This window comes from Myotis lucifugus, unplaced genomic scaffold (genome assembly GCF_000147115.1).
Source record: "Myotis lucifugus unplaced genomic scaffold, Myoluc2.0 scaffold_54, whole genome shotgun sequence".
Taxonomy (NCBI): Eukaryota; Metazoa; Chordata; class Mammalia; order Chiroptera; family Vespertilionidae; genus Myotis; species Myotis lucifugus.
The window spans coordinates 6,327,383-6,343,941 of NW_005871102.1; the positions used below are offsets into that span (position 1 = coordinate 6,327,383).

The following is a 16,559-nucleotide window of genomic DNA, read 5'->3' on the forward strand; positions in this document are numbered from 1 at the left end:
TGAACTACAGATCTTCTTAACGAAAGAGAGAAGAACAAAACTTGGGCACGTCCACACCTTCTGGGGCCACTCCAAGGTCTGGACTTTGGAAAGAATGGCCTTCCACCAACTTTTATCATCTCACCCCTCCCACTGCCCCCCTACAGAGAGGAAATGTTTCTTGAATCAAGCCTACACCTTTGGTGGTGTAAAGCATCATTGTTCCATTCCATTCTGGTACATTGGGAACTGGCTTCTGCCAAAGAAGAAAGTTGATGAATGTGTATTTAGGGGCTCCCCTCTATGGCCTTGGGGTGCTTCAGGTCACACTTGTCCCTTTCTCCCCTGGATTCTTTCCCCTTGTGCTGCCCAGCACTTAGAGCAGAAGAAGAGAGGACCATGGGATGGGGTAGGGGTTGCCGTGATATCCAGAGGAAGCCGGGGTACTCACAAACCCTTGAATATCATTCAGTACCCCTCAGACATAACTTGGGTCCAATTGTAAAGTTTTCTTTCTAGATGCGTATATGTATAAACATTTGGATATATAACCACTTAATACATACTTACCATCTACCTGGCTTTTCTATTCTTTTATAGACACATTCTGGAAAATGACCAAGAAAGCTCCCTTCACCTCCTCCCCTTACCTCTTCACATCTTTGTCCCACCCCTACCCTCACTTCATCATCTCCACTGGACCTAAAAAGCTTCCTTTTGATATGATTTTGGAGATAGTGGTGGTTTTGTGGTGTATAAACCTAAGCTTGAGTCATGTTTCCCAGAATTCCCTTTCCTATATGGTTCCAGGTTGAGCTGGCGACAAGAGAAATTTACCTGAGAATCTGAAGGTGGGAGCGAGGCAGCAACCTAAGCACACTTTGAAGGTGTAGGTGCTAGGTACCACTGTAGCTCATGCATTTGGTTACTGATCTCCTGGCTCACCTCCTTGGCATGACCAACAGCCAGGTCTGTAGCTCCCTTACCTTCTCTTAGTGTGAAAGGCACCAATTTCTTCTGCAGGTCACCTGCCACTGAAGTATGAGGTGGTGAGAGGCAGACATAGGCTCCATTTTGTCCTCATGGGTTTTGGTTTGTCCCTGCTCTTCCCTGGCTTCACGTCATATACTCCTTCTGGCTGCTGCCACACTAACCTGAAATGACCTCAGGCCCATCATACAGCAGAGAGGCAGCAGTTCCAAAGACTTCTTCACCACAAATGTATAAGGTGTAATAACTATAAGACATAGATATTTCATATCATTCTGCTCCCATGATGCATCCCTACCGACATAAGGAATTTAGGGTATAATTCTTAAAATGCAGATACTGTTGAGAAGAATGACTCCAATGAGCTGGTGTTGGCCCTTTGTATTTTAATATGAATTAGCCCATCAGCTTCATTTATCCATAACTAGTGTCTGATGTACCTTGGAAGACAGTGTCCTCGGTATTGGGTAACAGCCAGACGAGTATAAGGCAGGGATGGTGGAGAATAAAGTACAGAGAATGTGAGGCATGCACTGGGCCCACAAATGGTTCTGGGTGTATTACAGGAAGTACAGGGAATAGGAATTTCTCTGGGAGTTCTGAGGGGAAAGGAAGTTTATCACTCAACACGAGCCGTGCTAACATCACAGTCTCCTGCAAAATCATCTGCCCTCACAGTACAAGCAATGCTGTGAGCAGAGAGTTGGCATCTGCATGCTGACAGCGCCCCTGGTGGAGAGGAGGAGAATTCACACCCCGGTCACACAGCACTGCCTCTGAGCAAATACCTACTCTTCCTCAAGTCCACTTTATTCCAGAACAATTAAATTTCTCTCTGCCCTCGAGGATAGCAATAATTTAGATTGCTTCTTGCTATTCGGAGATTTGGTGGGGCTGGGTATTTGAGTGTGAAGGCAAGTAGGAAAAACAAAGCTTAATTCTTCTTTCTGAAGGAATTTGCTTTATTTCAAATTTTAATTTTAGGTGTTTTTATTCATTATATAGTCACTGTGGGGGGGAAAAACCCAGATAAAACATCTAAGCAAAAAGAATATTAAAAATTTATCTGTAACCCCACAGTCTGAAGGTGACCATTGTCACCACTAAGGTATAGAAACACAGTTTATGAAGGCAGCCTGAGAAAGTGGGAAAAATGCATTAACTGGAAGCCAGAAATCTGGGTTCTAAATCCAGTTCTCCCTTGATTTACTGAATTTCACACTTCTTAACTGAAAAAAAAATAAAAATTGAGTGTTGAACTTTCTATTAAAGTGAAAATAAAAGGGCATGGATACTGTTATACAGACATGAGCTTATTTATCTCCTGACTGGTTTTTCCCATTTGGTGAATTTTCACCAAATACTTGGAGCACACTGTAAAGCTCAGTGCTTGATTCGAAGTGACAGGTTTTATGAGTCAGGAAGGAGAGGACCCCAGGGATTCTCTTTGGTTCTTAGATTTGCTCTGGGAGAAGCATAGGGTCTATTGCTCCTCCAGGGATCAGCAGTGCTAGACTGGAGATCATGTGACCTGTAGGTCCCAAGAGGGGCTGCATTTGGTCACTCTTAATTGCCTCCAGTACTTTGAGGCTGTGGGTCCCAGTGAGGTGGGGGCAGCAGAGCTCACTCCAGCTCCCACACTCGTCTCCCCAGTTGTTCCTGACAGCCATGAACTCATTGCCAGTGGCCAGAGGAGGAGAGAGAACAGCAGCACTGACCCAGTAGGGATGACCCAGCAGTTGCAAGTGGCATGGATCAGGACAAGTAGCCCATCCTGGATGCTCAGGCCCCCACCTTGGCCACACACCAAACAACGCTGCATGTTCTTTGAAACATGAACACTCTGATCTCTCGGCTTTGAAGATAAGAATCTCCCACCCCAAACCGGACACTGCCCACAGGTAGCGGAGAAGAAAGCCAAAGGGAGTGAATGATTAGCAGAGCTGGCAGACAGTCCTGAGCCTGTGGGCATTGAGTGCCTGGGAAGCTGTTTCCTAAGGAAAACTCACCTTGACCATGGAGCCCGTGGAGGTCTTTCATGGCCTGGCTGCTCCATGGTGAGGCTCCCCTCAGACCTGCCTCCCCCACCTCATTCTCGAGGGTCCCCAGGCACAGCCACTGCCACTTGTTTGATATGCTAGAATGAGTAGGAAGGTCCTCAGGAATTTAGTAAATGTGAACTTACTAAAATCTGAATTCTGAATGCCGCAGGGCATATAAAAAGTATATTATAGTTCTTATCCTCAAAGAGCTTATATTTAGTTGAAGGCACACAGTTCCATACACACACACACATATACACTGAAGACATGAGAAAACTAGACTACCTCTCCTATAGAAATCAGTGTCACATGTAATTTAAAAATTTCTCACAGCAACATTAAAAAAAGCATATAAAAGTAGAATTAATTTTAATGAGATATTTAACCCAACATGTCTAAAATGTTATTTCAACATGTTATTATAAAGACTATAAATGAAGTATTTTATGTTCCTTATTTCATACTAAGCCTTTAAACTCCGGCATATATTTTATACTTACAGCACATCTCAATTCAGACAAACTAAATTACAAGTGCTCCATAGTTGTGTATAGTTAGGGCTGCCATATTGGATTGTGTCGATTTAGGAGAGAATGACATGTTGAGTGATTTTCAGTTTTAGTGAAAAGAACAGTTCAGAGAGGATGTAGAAGTTTGGTCAGAAATGGCATCTAGGGAGCCACAGTATAAGCTTTTCAATGGCTGGGGGATTTTAGTATGGTGCTATCTACAAGCATCTTTTAATTTACTTCCTTTCTGTTTAGGAAGGCCTTTCTCGTCGTCGTCATCATCATCATCATCATCAGAAAATGATTGCAGCTCACCTTTGCTGCAAGGCAGAAATACATCAGAGGAAGAGAGAAAGCCAGAGGCTGGGGGCTCCAGCAGAACCAGGCACAAGGTCAGAGACGGCACGTGTGTTCATGCTGGCATTTGACTTTATGAGGGTGGCAGAAATACCCTTCTGTTGTGTTAAGCCAATAGGAGTTAAGGGTTTGCCTGGTTTTAAATCAGGTAATTAATATACGCTGTCTACCAAGCCTCCAAGAGGCTCACTGAAAGCTCAGTAAATTCCTTAATTTTGATGTGACAAACATCCAAAGGGTTATGTTTATTATTCCCACCCAACTTCCTCCTCTCCCTTCAGTATCTCACAATCTAGAATTCTCATGTACTCTGTCCAAGCCACTGTTTTGGGGCCCAAGAAACTAAATTCCACCTTATGATTATAGACACAGAGCGTAAGAACTCGATGGGCCTGAAGCTCCTCATTCTCATTAGGATCTCAGCTTCATTTTGGATACAATCTTCCAGTGACATCAATGATGAGAGAGAATCATTGATCACCTACCTCCTGCATGCCTTTCTCCCCCCCCCCCCGCCCCCACCTTGCTGGGGATTGAGCTGGCTACCTGGGAATGTGCCCTGACCAAGAATCGAACTGTGACCTCCTGGTCCAGAGGTCAACCACTGAGCCACACAAGCCGGGCAGAGCCATACATCTTTAATGAACTGTGGTGTTTCTCATCCCCAACCTGTGCCCAAAACCTTCACCCAAAACGAATACGACCTGAATTAGTTTTCTATTGCTGCATAATAATTAACTTAAATATAGGAGCTCAAGCAACACAAATATATTATCTCATGGTTTCCATGGCCAGGAATCCAGTATGGGTTGGCTGAGTCCTCTGCTCAGATCTCACCAAGGTGATGGCTGGGGCTGGGATTCCCATCAGAGGCTCAAGATCCTGTTGCAAGCTCACTGGATGTTGGCAAAATGCAGCTCCTTGCAGTTCTAGGACCCAGGCTTCCGTTTTCTTGCTGCCTGTGAGTCAAGGACTGCTCTCAGCAACTAGAGTTTGCTCGCATTTCCTTGCCATGTTGCCCCAATAGGAAGTTCATGACACGGCTGTTTGCTTTCCTTCAGGCCAACAAGGTTGCATCTCCCTGATGGCTCACGTTCTTGTAAAGACCTCACCTGACTAGGTCAGACCCACCCAGGGCAATCTCCCTTTTCACTAACTTAAATGCAACTTATTATAATATGAGGAAAGAGCTTGGATTCAGAAATCGTCTTGTTTTTCAACTAGTTTACTATATATTTGTATTTCTGAGGTTCAGTGTCTTCAGCAAAGTGGGCATAAATTATTATTATTAAATAAAAATAAGCTGCCTCAAAAATATTACGAGGGTTAATAGTAACATATAAAGAACCTGGCACACAGTAAGTGCTCAATAGGTCATATCTATTAAATAAAGATATATTAAAGTAACAACAACCAACAACAAAATAAATTCAACTGATTATAAACGAACCATGGGAATGATATTCCATTACATTCACTGGTCCCATTCACACTCAAGAGGAAGGGATTATACAGAGCGTGTACACCAGGGGCAGGAGTCCTGGGGACCATCTTAGAATTCTGCTGACCACACCATCTAATCTTCCTTTTCATTCATTACTATAAGTTGTGCTATAATTGTGTATGTCTGTTTGTGTCTTTCTCATTATTGTATTGCTAATCCCTACACAGTACCTGGAAAAAAGTAGCTGTTTATGATTTTTTTAATGAATGAATTGATTCTTTGGTCATCTTCATTGAATTTGGAAGATCCCCTTAATTTATTATCTACCTGTTTACAAATTAGTCTCCTTCACTCTATGTTCACTTTAGTGAAATTCAGTTAAAAAGTTTTTCTCTTATCATTGTTCCAAATATCTGGGGGTGAATTCTGTTTAAAGCTCTGGTCTCTGCAATTACTCTGTTAGTGTCTATTGGGACTCAGAGAGGGTCCCAATAGGAAATAGATGGCAACCCAAATTGGAATAGTTCAAGGAGGGCTTAAAAGGGTACTTCTTACACAGATGTGAGCTGAGTGAAAGGTGACTGCAAGGGATAGTGGAGTAACCGATGGAGCTGTAACTGCCTTTAGGCCCCAAGGGACATGGGACAGAAGTTCCTGGTATGGGCAAGCACAGTGTGGTGGCGTGCGTGGTGGCCTCTAAAAAGATATTTCCAAGTCTTAACCCTGGAACCTATGAAAGTGACTTTATTTGGCACAAGGGTCTTTGCAGATACAATTAAGTTAAGGATTTCGAGATGAGATCATTTTGGCTTTAAGGTAGGTTCTAAATCCAGTGACATGTGGCTTTCTAAGAGAAAGACAGAGGGAGATTCGAGACACAGAGAAGAAGACAATGTGAAGGTGGAGGCAGAGATTCTTCTTTTTCTGAGCCATGGACACATATTTTCTGTCCATTTTTATATTAGGTTGCATTTTGTTTGTCAGTGTTAGAATATCTCTATATATTCTGGATACTGATTTTGTCTGTTACATGTGTTAAAAATATTCTTCCCAGTGTCCCTTTTATTTTCTTTAATATATTTTTACTGATTTCAGAGAATAAGGGAGAGAGAGATAGAAACATCAATGATGCGAGAGAACCACTGATCGGCTGCCTCCTGCATGCCCCCCACCGGGGACCGAGTCCACCACCCGGGCATGTGCCCTTGACTGAAATGGAACCCGGGACTCTTCAGTCTGCAGGCCAATGCTCTATCCATTGAACCAAACTGACTAGGGCTGTCTCTTTTCTTTTTTTCTTTTTCTTGTGTCTTTTAATTATGGGAAAGCTCATTAAAATGGGTAATCTTTTTAGAATTTGTCTTGCTCAAGAAAGTTTCATATATTTTATTATAAAATATCTTCCTGTATTTCCTTTAAAATAATTTGATAGTCTTATTGCTGATGTTTAACTTTTCAATCCACCTATAATTCTTTCCTTGTGTGTTGTCTGAGGTAGAAACTAAGGGTTTTTCTCCTAAAATGGAGAGTCAGTTATTCCTCACATTAATCGAGGAGCCCTTTCTTAGCATGTATTTAATTCTCACACTATATTTCTGTGTCCGGAGCGTCTATTACATTATACTATGTTGATGGACGGTCCAGTGGTACTTGCTTGCTCCTATACCACAGCTTTAATTATAGAATATTTATAATGTATTATGAAAGTTGGTAAAGCAATTTAATCCTCACATGTAGAGGCCAATGTTATATTCCTCTGGAACATGCTGAGCAAATGAGGTGCCTAGGATATGACAGATCTCTGCTCTTTAAGGAGACTGTCTTGAGTGGGTAAGGCAAAACTTCCCTGTGAAAGACAATGTGAGAAACAGGACAAAGAATGTATCATCAGCATGGAAAAAACAAGGCAGGTTTAGATGAGGTGCTGAAGAGTCCCAGATCAAAAGAGTATGTGAGAATTTTCTGGAGAAATAATTCTTGGTGGCAGTAGTGTTAAGTTTTAATGCTAGGTATAAAGTAACACTGTATAGTTAATATGTGACTGGCGATGGCTTTTTCCAAATTGCACAGAGTGTCCTTTGGCAAAGGCACAAGTGTAGGATAGAGCAAAGTAGGATCTAGTAAATTCCTGGTAGGGCTGATGGTAGTTAAACAAGTAGCTACGTCTTGCTTTGGCTGGATTAGAAATCAAGAATAAGAAATGTGCTAGCATTTAATGGAAATTTGGCTTATGGGAATTTGAAAAACTGTGATATGAAAGTACTGATTCTTTATGTGGAAAATTTGAAACAATCCTGATCTATCCAAATTTTAAAATGTATGTATGATATTCTTATTACTGTAACCAGGTGAGAGAAGTGAATTATACCATAAATGTTTCACTTTCGTTGGCAAACAGAAACACCTATGATTGCAATTTTGATTTGTGAGAAAGTAGTCTTTATTCCACAAGTAAAAACCTGGAGAAACAGCTGGTGCCGGCATGACTGCTGGACTCCACTCTCTTCCATTCAGAGGCCGATCTTGGATTGCATTCTTTAACTCTCATAGCTTTTCTCCCATATTTATCTATTCCTATGGTCCTCTTCCCCCAACACATCAATCCCATCAGCATCCCTTTCTCAGCCCCCTCTCTCCTCACCTCCTCAGTGATTTGAGGTTCAAGGACAGGAGATGTACCAGCAGATGGAGACCAAATGCTCTCCATGGCCATTACCTTCATTGGAGACCAAAGAGGATACCATGCACATGTCTGAGAGAACCTACAAGGAGGAAGAAGGGATGGACAATGTGCCAGGTATCCTGGGCCCTATCTCAGGGTGAGCTCTCTGGGAGGAGAAGAGCCTGGTCATCTTTCTCTGACTGCTTCACTTCTGTCAGATGGGTCCTTGGTCCTTCAGTGTTGGCATAATATGGAAGCTTCTTTGGATCCTGTCAGCTTCGACCTGGGACTGTAACAATGATGCCAAAAGGAAGAGATGCCATATGTTCCCAGTAGACACAAAGCATTGATCATCACATGCCAGCAGAAGAAGGTAGTGACAAACATGATGTCACTGATGTCATCATCCTGCCATGGGTAGCCGGTGACTGGTCGGTACAGAATAAAGCCTGCCTGCATCAGCCAGGAGCCCATCATCAGAAACAGAAAGGCCTCAGTCATTGAGAGGTGAAATGTGTTGGGAGCCCACAGCTCAACAGTCAACACCAGCATCAGCAGGAACACCACCAAGATGAGTAGAGAGTGAACCTGCAGTTCCACCCCTGTCGAATCTTGAACATGTGACACCAACAGTATCAGGAGCACGTAGAAGATCAGGACCAGGGCACCTTTTTCTAGGAGCACACACCTCTGAGGCAGCAAGTTCTTGCTCGTGACATCTACACAGCCATTGAGGGTGAGGAGGATGAACATGGTGAGGTGCTGCCACTCTTTGGGGTACATAAATCTTGGTGGCATTTCCCTGTTCATCAGCACCATCCCATCATCAAGGCAGAAGATCACATAAATCGTAAAGATAGAGCCGGTCACTATTTTCAGCAAACCTTGGTAGGATATTTCCCACAGCCTGGCCCATATTCCCTTATTTCTGGGAGGACATGAAGGATACAGAAGAGAGTCATTGACTATGGTGGTCTTAAAGACCACTGCTGCCTGATACAGTCCATAAGAGAAAAGATATAGCCCTGGGTATACATGACCATTGAACTTTCCCATGAAATTACAGATCTTTCTGATTCAGGAATGAAGAGCGGAACTCAGAGCCTCTCTGCTCTCCTCTCTTTTGAGGACCCCCTCAAGTTTTGGGCTGTATATAAACAGCTAACTTCTACCTACTTTTATTATCTCTCTCTGCCCACTCTTCCCAGACAGAATGGAAAGTTCTGGACAGAAGCCTACACTTTTGGTGAGGTGGATCTCATTGTTCCATTCCATTCTAGTACACTGGGAACTAACTGACTTCTGCCAAAGAAGGGAGATGACTATTTCCTGGTATGCACCTGTGAGAATGTGTGTTCTCATGAGCTCTGAGTTTGGGCCTTTGAGATGTTTTTGGTCGCAGCTGTCCCTCTCTCCCATGGCCTGATTATCCAGATGAAGTCTGGGTTACTCACAAATATTTACACATCTGTTAAGACTGTATCTAAGGCAAGAGGTTTTCATTTAGAGGGGATGGTAGAGAACAAGGTGCTTGCTCTGAGCACACAAATGGTTCTGGATCTGTTGCAGGAGGTACATGGAATTGGAGTTTCTCTGGGCCTGATCATTGTGCTAAGGGGAGAAGAAATTCATTACTCAACATGAACCATGGTGACATCGCACAGTCTTCATAATCATCTGTCCTCACGGTGAAAAGCAGTACCATGGGTCAGAGAGGCAGCACCCATATGCTGATGGTGCCCCCAGTGGGGAGGAGGAGGTTTACCCCTAGGTCACAGAGCAGCCTGAGCCCTCAGTCTTATCCAGTGATCTCCCTCTTCTACACCCATTTACGTCAGAAAAACCAATCGATTCATACCCTTGAGGGTGAAGGGCATTTCTTATCAGTGGGACAATGGGGATTTGAGTGTGAAAATGCTGTAAGGGAGATAGAGTTTAAGATAGCTTTACTTGCCTTCCTTATTCCATTTTAACTTCAACTGTCTTTTCCTTACACAGGTGTGGCATAGATTGACTACACATTCACTGTATTCATTTCCTTTTCTTCTTTTGTATGCTGATAAACTACATTTCCCACTATGCCTACAGTTCGATGCAGCCTTGCAACTGAGTTCTAGCCAATGGAGTGTGAATGGAAGTGATATACATATATTACTTTCTGGCCTCCCCCATAAAAGTGTCCCTCATGTATTCTTTCCTTTCCTCTTGCTTTATACAGAACATTACAGCTTATTTGAAAGTCACACTTGAGGATAGAGGAGCTCCAAGGTGGAAGGAACAGGTTTCCTGAATTGCTTCTTCTAGGAGGCCTATGCACTCTTTAGGAACACTCATTTTGGACTATATATGGTCAAGTAATAAACATTTTTGGTTAAGCAATGGAAATTTTTACACTTGTTTATTATAGCATCCAGTTTACCCAAGCTATTGCAAAAGTAATATATAGCCTTTTGCAGAAAAATTTGGGAAAATCCCTAAGCAAAAAAAATAGAGAAAAACAAGCACTTGCAATTCCAAACCCGACGATAATTGCTGTTAACATTCTGTTGTAGAACCTCAGCTTTAGGAAGGCATGTTTTGAAATGGAAAAAATAATGACTGGCAATTGAGAGACCAGGATTCCAGTCCAAATTTCCCCCTAATTAGCAGAGCTTCGATTTCTCTATTAGAGAAAAGAAAGAGCTTTAGCACCTGTGTTCTCTAAAGAGAGGGGGGAGTGGAGAAGAAGAAAGAAGAGAACGAGAAAGGGGAAGAGTAGGAGGAAGAGAGGAAAATGTGGGGGTTATTGCATAGAAAGGAGTGACTCTGGTACCCCCAATTTTCCCTTTTTAGCTAGTGGTCAAAACGCCCAGAAAAGGTCAAAGAGCTGAATGCTTAGGGAGAGGAGGTACAAAGGGAAGTGTGAGTACAACCCTGTGATGGAGTGGGCCATGGAGAAAGCTCTGGGACTCTTTGGTTCTTGCCTTTGTTCTGGGAAATTGCTGAGCTGCTCTGAGGGGAGGTAGCCTCTGGACAGCAAAGTCCATTGCTCCACAAAGAGCCCAGGCATGTTTTGAGTAGCCCGGTTCTACCTAGAATGCACTGAAGGTGTCAAGTGGCTGTAGCCCTCGCCGGTTTGGCTCAGTGGATAGAGCATTGGCCTGCAGACTGAAGGGTCCTAGGTTTGATTCCAATCAAGGGCACATGCCCGGGTTGCAGGCTTGATCCCCAGTAGCGGGTGTGTAGGAGGCAGCCGATCAATGATTCTCTCTCATCATCGATGTTTCTAGCTCTCTCTCTCCCTCTCTGAAATCAATATTATATATATATTTTTTTTTTGAAAGAAGTGGCTGTTTTCAGTCACTAGTTATGTTACTTCCAGATGTCATAGCTGTGGGTCTAAGGGACATAGTGGACATTGAGGGAAGTGCATTCACTTCCTGACCACCCCATTTGTCTCCACCTTTTGACTATTCCTGGCATCTGTGAGCCAGTGGCCAGAGGAGGAGAGAGAACAGCAGTGCTGATCCAACAGTGATGCGAAGTTGAAATTGGCACAGATGAGGACAAGTAGCCCCACTTAAGGTCCCATCCAGGATGCTCAGGCCCCCACCTTGGCCACACACCAAACACTACATGTTGCTCATTGAAACATGAACATCCTGACCTCAATTTTGAAGGTAGGAATCACCCACCCAAACCAGACACTGCCCACAAGTAGCCAAGAAGAAAGCCAAAGGGGGTGAATGATTAGCAGAGCTGGCAGACAGTCCTGAGTCTGTGGGCTCCGAGTGCCCGGGAAGCTGTTTCCTAAGGAAAACTCAGCTTGACCACAGGAGCCCCTGGAGGTTCTTCATGGCCTGGCTGCTCCACAGTGAGGCTCCCGCAGACCCCCCCCCACACACACACCTGCCTCCCCACATTCTTGAGGGTCCCCAGGCACAGCCACTGCCCATTGTCTGGAATCAAATGTTAGAATGAGCAAGAAGGTCTTCAGGAATTTAGTAAACATGAATTTACTAAATACTGTGAGATATCTTGTCCCCACAAAGCTTACAATATAGTTAAAAGCATAGTATATACATGCAGACACACACATGAAATATAGAAATGTATGGTAATTGGAGAATTATTTCGAATTAGAGAATGTCATGCTGAGCGACGTGTAGATTGTATTTTAGAAGCTTTCAATGACAGGAGTTGTTTCTGGGGGAGATTCAGTGTTAGTGAGAAACATCCCCAGATATGTCCTAGACTGCCAGTAACTCAAGGTTTTTCAAAAGCTTTTATACCAACTGTAAAGGAATCTTTCATTTCTTATTGTTGCAGGACAGACAGACATGGCTAAGAATCCAGTGCTGTGTTGTATGGATTGTAGAGAGACAGGACTAATTAAATGCTTTCCCCCCACCGCCACCCCCACCCCCAGTCTCTAATGCTAAGACAGGGGCACTTGTGGGAGGAGTGGGACCCTGAGATTTGGGATGGGGGAAACAGGTGAGGCTGAGAACTCTGAACTCCCCAGTTCCATAGAACCTCCCTTTCTGACAGAAGAAACCCCTCTTCCCAGCTGAGAGAAAAGTCTTCCTCTGTAGAAATACCTTTCAATAACTGCACCTGGGAGAGTTCTGTCACCAGGGGACACCAGTCTTTGTAGGACTCACTCCCACCACCCCTATTACCTCCACATCCATAACAAGAGTAGATCCCAATAATAGCCTTGACAAGGATGTGCAAGACCTGAGGTGGGAGAGGAAGTCCATGCACCAAAAGAATGATAAGACCTCACCAGTCAGTATTGGCAAGAGTGTGGGGAGCATGGATGTGAATGAATTAGAAAGTGTTTGACCATTAGCATGAAATGGAGAAGTTGATTGAGCCCCATTTATCATTATGAGTTTACCTTCCTGAGATTCTAGGGTCAGTATGTGGCTTGAACATCTCTAAGCCCCATTTCCCTCATAAGTAATATGGGGTCAATAATAGTATCACCTCAGAGGGTTACTATGAGGATTAAAGAGATAGCCCCGGTAAAAACAGCATAATCCTCAGTATACAGGGAGAACTCAGGAAATGATAGCCGATATTGTTAACAATTATCTTAGTCCGCACCCAGAACTCTAGACAAGACTGTTTTCACATAAATTGTTGTTTCCGGGAGAGCCGTGGAACTCCTTGAAGACACATGATATCTCTAAGGGGCATACTTCTGTTGATATTCTTAGCAACCCCAAAGCTGACAGCAGATGTCATTTGCGAACAGAGGCCAGGGCCTTAAAGGGGTGCTCCAGGTACTGGCCTTGTGCTGGCAACCTCTGCCCTGTTTTTATGTTTCGTCTGCAGTTGCTGCATTAAGAAGACCTGGCCTTAATGAAATACTCAGTCCTGAATCTTTTCATGTTTCAAATTAACTTTAATGAGCAAACAGGGAAAGATCAAGAGACCTGCGACTGGGACTTAGGGGGAACTTTGAAGCAGAAGCCAGGATGGGATAGATGCCCTCTGGAGACAGGCCAGCATTTGCTTTTGATTGCAGCGAACTCTCAGATCTTGTTCATCTGAGCAGCAAACAAGGGGCTCTGGTACCAGCTACCCGAGACTTCACCTTTTGTAGCACCTCTGTGCTCCTCATTCAACAAACGTGTTGAGTACCTGCTGTGAGCAAGAAACTTGCTCTCATGCTTTTCTTCTGTGCATTGAGTAATACCAAGGTGAATAAGACACCTTTAGTGCCCTCAAGGACTTTATATTCTGCTAGAGTAGTGGTTCTCAACCTTCTGGCCCTTTAAATACAGTTCCGCATGTTGTGACCCAACCATAAACTTATTTTCGTTGCTACTTCATAACTGTAATGTTGCTACTGTTCTGAATCGTCATGTAAATATCTGATATGCAGGATGGTCTTAGGCGACCCCTGTGAAAGGGTCGTTCGACCGCCAAAGGGGTCGCGACCCACAGGTTGAGAACCGCTGTGCTAGAGGAATAAGATGGACACAAATAGGCACATTAGGAGGGGGACTGAATGTTACAGCAGAGGTACAAAGTTCCAGGAACAGTTGCTTCTACCTTGGAGGGAACCGAGGCTGCTGTACACAGCAAGTTAGATGGGAGCTGCCCTTTTAGGAATAGTAGGATCTGGACAGGTAGAGGTGAGCAGTGATCTTTCAGATGGAGCACAGTATGAGCAAAGGCAGGGAAGTCTGGGGAATGTTCTAGAAATAGTGAGTTGTACCTCCCTGTCTTCATTGTTTTCATGAAAAAAAAATCTCTTAATTTGATTTCAATTTCCTCCTGGGGCTAGTTCTGTCTACTCAGAATTATTGTGAAGAATGAATGATTTGTAATAGGGAAGTTGTGTAGATTGTTGTATGTGCTGGAATAATGGTAGTTTGGGTCTCTCATGCCTGGTTCTGTTTCTTCACCTTACTCTAGTCCCTAAATGATGAGAAGTGGAGCTTTAGGAACTTGGGGGGAGGGGATAAACGGGGTGGGGGCCTGCATGTCAATACTGATGTTTAAATAAGGAAGTTTAGGATTGCCACAGGCAGGCCCCAGCAGAGATAGTTCTCTCCTGCCATAAAAGGGCCCTAATCCTTGATAGAACTGGTCCTGGACTAATTGTCACATTGTTCCTGTCCTTCTCACAGACTCCTGGATGCCATGGTCATCTTTCCCAAGTGTCCTGTCCCATCTACATCACCAAGATCTCTTCTTTCAAAGACATTGCTTTCATTGCTTCCCCAGTTTTCTGATTGAAGAAGAAGCTTGTCCAGAAAGCTTACGATCTCAGGAGCTTAAGAATTCATCAGATGGTTTTTTCCTTAGCAGAGTTGGTCTTCTGGACTTGTCTCAAGAGTGTTAGGTCTCATTTTGGAGCCATATATTGTCATTTTCCATTTTTGGTATTGAATTCAACAAATGTTTGAAACAGGATCTTAACTGTAATTCATCCTTTGGTCTCTGAGTACCAACAGTGGCTTCCAAGGCTAGTAATAACACAGTTAGTGGCAAACCCCAGTGTCATTCCAAGGTGGTGGTTGGGGGTGGGGGGCAGTGGCTGGAGCCTCTGTGTAAGACTTCCAAAGGGGAGGCCTGGAGTTGTGCTGCCAGCCTTGGTTCGTTACCCAGCTCTAGCCCATGGAAGAAGCTGAGATTGACAAGAGATTGGAAACTGGGGATTTCTTTGAAGAGAAGTGTTAGTGCCCTGTGTGCTCTCTGTTCTCCATCCCCACTGGCTTGAGGGAGGCATGACGGTGCACTCCCCTCACCTAGAGCCAAGTGAGATGGCTTCAAGGGCGCTAGGTGGAAAGCAGGACGTGTGTTCTCTGGAGGGATGGAGAGGCTGTGTCTGGCTCTCACCTGAGAAATTAGTGGCAAGAGGCTATCATGGGGCTACACATGCCTGGTGCAGAGGGGCGAGAAGTGGCCCCATGGTGGGGAGGTGCGGGCCCATGACAGAGGACAATGGTGGTTGTCTCCAGCGTCTGCATACGAACCCTGTGGAAGCCAGCAGGACAGAGCTTCTTCTAAGGTTCTTCCCCCAGAAGAACCCCTGGAGGGGTGAAGGAACCTAAGGGTGGAGAGGAGGGGTCAAAGGTGGCCATCTGGAGGAGGGGCATTGCTGACATGGAGGTCACCTCAGTTTGCTCAAAAGACCATGAGAGGACAGGAATTGAGACATGAGTATAAACAACTTTTTTTGGAGATTTCTAGTAAAGGGAAGCAGAGCAATAGGGTAGTATGCAGAGCACTTAGCACAGTGCCAAGCACATAGAAAGGGCTCAATAAATGTTGGCTGAAGAAGGACTTGATGACTCCTGGGTTGTGCTCAGTAAATGGCCTTCTGAATACATGCGAACAGGAAGAGCTGTAGGCATAGGGACTGGTCAGGAAGGGCTTCTAGGAGCCTTTTCTTTTGAGTCCTAAATGATGGCGTTAGAGGAGGAGCATCGGGGTGAGAGGATGTTTCAGGCATGAGCCAAGGCACCAAGATGGGGAGGAGTTGGGGGAGGGCAGCATGCCTGCCAGGCCCCAGAGCTTTTGGGGGAGCAAACCAGGCTTGAATAGAGACAGCTGGCGACAAGACTGACAGAAGACCTTGAGTGCTAGACTATGGCATTTATTTTGGGTCTGATAATTCAGTAGGGAGCCAGAGATCTTGAGCCATCAGGGACATAATGGGAATATAGCATTCATTGTATTTTTCAGACTATGTGCTGTGTTTCTATTCCAAGCGTTGAAGTTGAGCAGGTTATAACTCGTGCTCCAGACAATCTAATGAGAAGCACATGTTGTTATACTACAACCTTCAGTTTCTTCCCTGAGTTAGGACAATCCTGGGAATAAAATTCTGAGGATAAAGATTGATAGGAAATTGGAACTCACGTTAGGAACTTAAGGAGGGGTAGGGCAAAGGGGGGTCTCCTGAGTGAGGTCATTGGATGCTGGCTTGAAAACAGACTGTTTCTGCAGAAATCCAGGCACCGCTCTCTCAGCTGGCTATTAGGAGCAGGCTTTCCCATCTCAGGCCTGTAAGCCTGAACAATGCCTCTCTCATTTCCACAAATCAGGGTGGCAAAATAGTCACCCGGCTGGAT

General features: G+C 44.3%; 1 protein-coding gene across 1 annotated transcript; it reads right to left on the reverse strand.

Annotated features, from left to right (window-relative positions):
- Window positions 1-7,941: 7,941 nt before the first annotated feature.
- LOC102419497 (transmembrane epididymal protein 1-like) lies at window positions 7,942-9,258 on the reverse strand. Its single transcript, XM_014456098.2, is given in 3 exon segments — window positions 7,942-8,237; window positions 8,239-8,976; window positions 9,223-9,258. Coding segments are annotated over 3 exon segments (876 nt in total). The 3' UTR covers window positions 7,942-8,135.
- Window positions 9,259-16,559: the final 7,301 nt, after the last annotated feature.